This window comes from Acyrthosiphon pisum, chromosome X, assembly GCF_005508785.2.
Source record: "Acyrthosiphon pisum isolate AL4f chromosome X, pea_aphid_22Mar2018_4r6ur, whole genome shotgun sequence".
Lineage (NCBI taxonomy): Eukaryota > Metazoa > Arthropoda > Insecta > Hemiptera > Aphididae > Acyrthosiphon > Acyrthosiphon pisum.
The window spans coordinates 112,018,117-112,024,377 of record NC_042493.1 but is presented as its reverse complement, the minus strand read 5'-3'; the positions used below and the strand labels follow the sequence as shown (position 1 = coordinate 112,024,377).

Here is a 6,261-nt window from a genome sequence, read left to right as displayed (position 1 = left end):
TTGCCCCTTTCGCTATACCAACAGTAAGCGCCAACTATCTGTCTAACGAACCCCTTACTCGTTGTATGAGACAAGCGAATCTTGACCCCTCTTTCTCTTATCTACTCTAGCTTATTTGTAATTTCTGTTGTAATTGTATATTGCTGTAAGGTTGTTATCATTTGTAATCTTAATAATGTAAATATTATCTATGTTTCTGTATTTAAACTGGGCTTCCGCCCGTCTTATTAATAAATAAAATAAAATAAATAAATAATAATGATTATGTTTCAGAAAATAACAAGAGGATAACGAAAAATAAAATAATTAAAATAAATATGGGTGAAAACGCACTTATTAATTTGGAATACTCAATACCTTTACACGCGATTAATTTCTAGACGTGAACTTTCCGACCACCTTTTCGAACAAATACAATAAAAATATAAAATAATATAAAACGTACAAGACAAAAAATAAATACGTAATATACTTATAAATAAACTAGCTGATCCCCGTGCACTTCGTTGCCCGTTAAAAATCGTACCTCTTCAATGAATAAAAATAACAAATATAATTACATATTTGCGTATCACCTCCCCGTCTCCGTACTCGTCCTGTACAGTAGATTTTTAATTTTGCAATTTTTTTGATCCTACACATGTTATATTCGACGCAAAAAATTCTCCTGAACAGAACCGTCACCCTGGTGATAGGGCGGTGTGAATAAAAAATAATTAAATAAAACATATATAAGCATTTATAAGTAAGGAATTGCTTTATTGTTAATCATTTCAATTATAATTATTAACAAAAATCAGTTATATTTTCATTGTAGTGCTTTGTGGTATACGATATTTTTTGTTTGATCACCTGGCGCATAGAGAAACAAATCTGATGGTTTCCCAACACGGGAACAGGCAACATATAATTGACCATGTGAGAAACATGGGTTTTCCAAATTAATAGTGTTTTCACAAACACTTAATGATTGCCCCTGGGACTTGTTTATAGTCATAGCAAAAGCAAGCCGCACTGGAAACTGTAGTCGTTTAAACTCAAATGGCACATCAGTCGGAATCATTGGGATGCACGGTATGAGAACATCCTCTCCTTTATACTTTCCTTTCAGTATAGTTGCTTCTATCACGTTGTTCAGTAATTTTTTTATCGCTAATCGTGTGCCGTTGCACAGACGCGGTTGGTCGATATTTCGCAACATTATAACTACCGATCCAACCTTTAATTTAAGATTGTGAGGTGGCAATCCTGGTAAATCCAGCGAGTTTAAAAATTCCGGTGGATAGTTGGCTACATCATCTTGGTTAGTTGCCGAATCAACTGATTTATATATCCTCGATTCACCTGTAATTTGTTCTTGAATTTTGAAATTTAATTCATTTACATCTATGTTTTTTGCAGCCAATATAGCTCGTTCGCTAAACCAATCATGGTCTCTGTAATTGCGAGCAATATCTGGATACACCTTTTGAATAAGTTCATCTTTTGAACGAGTTAACTGACAAAAACTTTGAGGAAAGTTAATGCAGCCAGTCAACATGTCTACAGGAAATTTGCCATTACCAATGTCAATGAGTTGTTTAGAGAATATGTTTCCAGATTGATCGTTTTGCAACTCGACACGCATATTCTTGCTTAAATGAAGTATTTTGACATGTTTCCATAAATTGGAGGATTTTAGACATGCATTGAGTTCATCAGCTGGCGTTGATCGTGGAATCACTGGCAATGTTTGCCGAAAATCTCCTGCTAATAAAATCATTGCACCACCAAATAGGTTATGATTGCTCCGTATATCTTTTAAGGTTCTGTCTAAAGCCTCCAACGATTTTTTATGTGCCATCGTGCATTTATCCCAAACAATCAATTGACATTGCTGCAAAACTTTTGCCATTGCAGATTTCTTCGAAATGTTGCAGCTTTGAAATTCATTGCTTTGCATATTTAATGGCAATTTTAGTGCTGAATGGGCTGTTCGACCACCTTCAAGCAAAGTTGCTGCGATTCCCGAGGAAGCGAGTGCAAGTGCAATTTTATTTTGTGAACGAATTGTTGCTAATATTAATGAAATCAAAAAAGTTTTTCCTGTACCACCAGGTGCATCCAAGAAGTATATCCCTTCAGTATCATCATTTGTTACTTTCGTAAGAGTATCAAATACATACTTCTGTTGTTCATTCAACAGTGGAAGATTTTTTTGAATTAATTCTTTCAAAGTGTTGAGATCATACGTTTTTTCTCGGTGCACCTCTTGGTTAAAAACATCATGCGGACGATCATTGGGCGATTGGGCGCGATCAGGCCTAATTGAATTAATAGTTTGTTTGACATCATCAAGCACATGTCCTCAATTGAAATCAATGCTTCGTTAAAAATTTCTTCACTGATTTGTATATTTAGATTTCCCATTCTATTCCGTATTTGATACAAAATATCATCACACATATGATCCTTGGACTTGATCCACAAATCGATTGGCTTTGATGGGTAGCATGTACATATGATTATAGAAAACAATGTTCGTATTTGTTGAGCACTTGATGATATTACAGCATCATTTAGAGTTTGATCCCAATGATCGTCATTTTCTGGCAATTGCAAACGTTGACAGGCTTCTCTGTAGGATCCACACAATTCACCATCAACAGTTCGTAAACATTGGAATGATGTTGGGCCACGTACATTGACTAATAGCAGTCGTAAATAAAAACATTCATCATTGCTGGGATGTACTGAATAAATTCGACCAATCACATCGGTGGAATATACATCTGGGTATTCTTGAATTGGTTTTCCTTTTTTCCGTCGTATAAATTTCCTTGAGGATTTATTCCAAGTATAATATTTTGGCATTTCAGAATATAACAATGTTTGTGCAAAATCATCGTTTTGGCATGTCTCAAAGAAACTGGTTAATGTAGTAGAAGGTGGCTTTAGCTGCTCTTTGTACTGCGTTCTGTGGTGTAAAATACACTCTTTGTCCATTTTCTAAATGCACAGCTAAATGAACAACTGAAGGGTGTCTCTCATGAATGGGAAAATAAAATATTCGCCAAACTGCTTCATTACTACTAACATAGCGGCCCATTTGGTATTGGGTAACTTCATCATTGCAATTCTCTGCACCAATTCCAATCACAGCCATATCACTCCCTTTGGTTACATATTTGCAAATGTATTTAATAGATTTCACTGAATGGCAAGATTCAACGTTTATGTGTGCTTTGAACGTCTTTGATAAAATTGGTGAATATGGAACAATCCAACGATTATCTATTTCAATATCTTGTTGATTTAATTTGACAATTGTTGTTCTTCCATTGTCTACTCTTGATCGGCGACGATACAGTGGATAACCATCATTGCCAGTAATTGTTTCTGATATTAACGTCCTTGGATATCGTTTTGAACATTTACCATCCATCATACACGGTGAATTTTGATTAAGAGTACCACATGGACCATGTATCATGTTTTTGATAACAACCTCATGCAATTCAGGATCTACTTGTACATTAGGTATTTCAGCTGATATCACTGCATCAACTTCATTTGGCCTTATCTTTTCAACCAACCAAATCAAAATGTGTGCATGTGGCAACCCTCGTTTCTGCCACTCCACAGAATACATCCAGCAGCGTGTCTCACCAAACACATAATGTTTCACGATGAAATCCATTAAAGATTTCAACTTTTGTCTAAAGACTCTGGCTGTAATGTCATGACGATCAATGGGTGATTGCCCAGGGAATAACTCCTGCTTGATTTCTATCCATTGCGGATTGCATGTAAATGTGATGAACAAATCTGCTGTACCATAATGACGAACATACGACATGGCATCTTGAGCATATTCGTGCATATGTCGAGGGCTTCCGATGTATGTTGCTGGAAGAATAATCATCCAACCAACATTCTGTGCATTTCCATCAGTATCAATCGCATCTCGAAGGTGAATATACTCTTCAGATCGGAGTTTGGTCTGATTCAACCTGATGAATGATAATTTCCCCGTTTCAATTTTAACATACATATCAACAACATATTTGTGATATAATCGCCGACATTTTAATATGTGATTGTCTTCATTTTCCTGAATCATTAGGCGGTATGAATAATAGTTCATTGAACTGACTTTTTTGTTTGTTTCAGAACCTGTAAATATATTTTGTTTTTATAACATTTAAATATAAAATTAAAATACATAATATGGTTACTGATATATTACCGCCATCGCTAAACTAATATTTTAATTACCTGTAATTGGATTTATCATTTTTATTGAGAAATCATAGCCATCTTCACCTTGCCAAAATATAATGGGATATTGTAGTGCATCATATGAGCGGTGTGTTTCATTTATACTTTGTAATCGATCATTCCGACGATGTAAAACAATATCACGGGATTCCAAGTTTTCTCCAACTACAACGACAGCAACTTCATCAATGGTTGGTGCATTAAAACGTCTTGCATGTTGACCTGCAGGTGTTTTATCAGCTTTGATTACAATTTTGTAATTATCAGATGGCATCATATCCAGTGCAGTTTTAAACAATATAATCAATTGATTGTGTTCATGAAATAAAGTTTGTAATTGTTCTACAATATACCTCTTTACTAAATTGTTGTTTGCACAACGCATATCAATTTCTTGTGTTGAATTGCCTATAAAATAAATTTGTAAGAATTTGTAGTTGCTATCTGACACTGGTAATAGTGAACCTGATCTATGATATATTTGTCCTTGCATCTGTAAATTAAAAAAAATATTATGTTTGTACCAAACACTATAAAATAAAATAAAATAAATAAGCAACTATGTTATATAAATTTATGGATTGTCAGTGTTCAAACTTAAATAATATTTGTTCTTAAAAATTATATCTGTCTCCTAATTTGAATGACAAAATGATATTTAATATGATTATGTACCTCAATATGTAAAATTTAGTTGTAACAAAATTGAATAAATACAATTTAATGTATACATTTCGAGACGAATCGACTAAAAAATTTAAAACCGATGAATATTTAAATCATCAAATAATTATATTGTGTTTCAAAATAATTAAAGTGTCACTAAAACTAAATCTATAATATAAAAATGATCAACAAATAATTATGATTAACTGCTATAATACATACCTTGAAAGTTGGCATAAAACTTTTCCGAACTACATTTGTTGCCCCAAATGAAGTCATTTGAAAGCAATTGTTATATTGTTGGATATTTGTCAAAAAGTGTATGGAATCTGTTCCTATTCCTGAAACCAATGAGTATAACGGCTTTGGTGGTGGATCCAATGGTATCAATTTCACTTTAACCATTTGCGCAACACAAACCATTGGCCTCGTTTTTGTATTTCAAAGCCTTACAATATGAGCAAACTGAGTTCATAGAACCAATAACAACACACTGGTAGTTACTGTAGTCAATTGACACATCGTAACTAAAAGCAGCTCGATTCATGTTTGCGCGATTATTAGTTGAATTTCGCGTTCGCACTTCACGCGTTTGTGATATCCGAATTATTTCACGTTCATTTCGGTCGTCACGTTCTTGTGGACTTTGGTTAGATCGGTAATTAGCTTGGTTGGTAGCATTTCGGGTTATTCTACCTAAATTGCTTCTATTATCGGTATCTGGCGCTGTAATCTAAACAAATTGTGTAAAGTATCAAAAGGGTATTCAAGGAAAAGCCAAGCTTGACCACACCATTGTTGGACCAATTGTATGGGAGTAAAAACCATCAGGGGGTGTCAACCTTATCAACTGTTTACCTACAAGATACTTGCACATAAATAATAGAGAACCGATAGTAATATTTTGAAACGAATCAACGGATTAACGATAATAAAAGGTTAAGACTTAAGGTTACAGGGTATAATCGCACATTTAAACATAATTAAATGAACGATACGATCTTAAAACATTGAATAAAATAACTAGAAATATCGAGCATTTTATGAATGACCATTGTAATGGTGAATGTAAAAAATTACTGAAAATAATTGAAAACACGAGAAATCCAATTTATATCCTCGACTATCCTAAATAGTTTAAATTTAATTCATATTTTGCATACGTACGTAACAAATTCATAATATTATTCACAGATAAACATAATATAGTATTTAACATTAATTGGTGAAGGATTATAAACACTAAATACAATTGTATTACAGGGAAATAAAAATTTATATTATATAATTAACTAACATTATTTTTAAGACTTAAACAAAGTTTTTAATTAATTT

General features: G+C 33.3%; 2 protein-coding genes across 2 annotated transcripts in view; both read right to left on the bottom strand.

Annotated features, from left to right (window-relative positions):
- Positions 1 to 808: 808 nt before the first annotated feature.
- LOC100571609 (ATP-dependent DNA helicase PIF1-like) lies at positions 809 to 2,853 on the bottom strand. Its single transcript, XM_003240776.1, has 2 exons — positions 2,429 to 2,853; positions 809 to 2,303 (listed from the first exon to the last, which is right to left on the bottom strand). Exons 1-2 carry the CDS (start codon positions 2,851 to 2,853, stop codon positions 809 to 811), a joined length of 1,920 nt encoding a protein of 639 aa, XP_003240824.1.
- Positions 2,854 to 2,899: 46 nt separating this feature from the next.
- LOC107885278 overlaps positions 2,900 to 6,261 on the bottom strand; it is a 4,086-nt gene continuing 724 nt past the window's right edge. Inside the window, exons 3-6 of the mRNA XM_016808884.2 lie at positions 5,347 to 5,659; positions 5,149 to 5,267; positions 4,306 to 4,753; positions 2,900 to 4,155 (exon numbers count right to left, since the gene is read on the bottom strand). Coding sequence (XP_016664373.2) covers positions 2,900 to 4,155; positions 4,306 to 4,753; positions 5,149 to 5,267; positions 5,347 to 5,659 — 2,136 coding nt within the window. The remainder of the gene's footprint in view (positions 4,156 to 4,305; positions 4,754 to 5,148; positions 5,268 to 5,346; positions 5,660 to 6,261) is intronic.

Coding starts and splice junctions, on each gene's coding strand:
- LOC100571609 (XM_003240776.1), bottom strand. CDS start 2,853: ATGCCAAAATATTATACTTGGAATAAATCCTCAAGGAAATTTATACGA. Junction 2,304..2,428: donor CATATGTGTGATGATATTTT/GTATCAAATACG, acceptor TAATTCAATTAG/GCCTGATCGCGCCCAATCGC.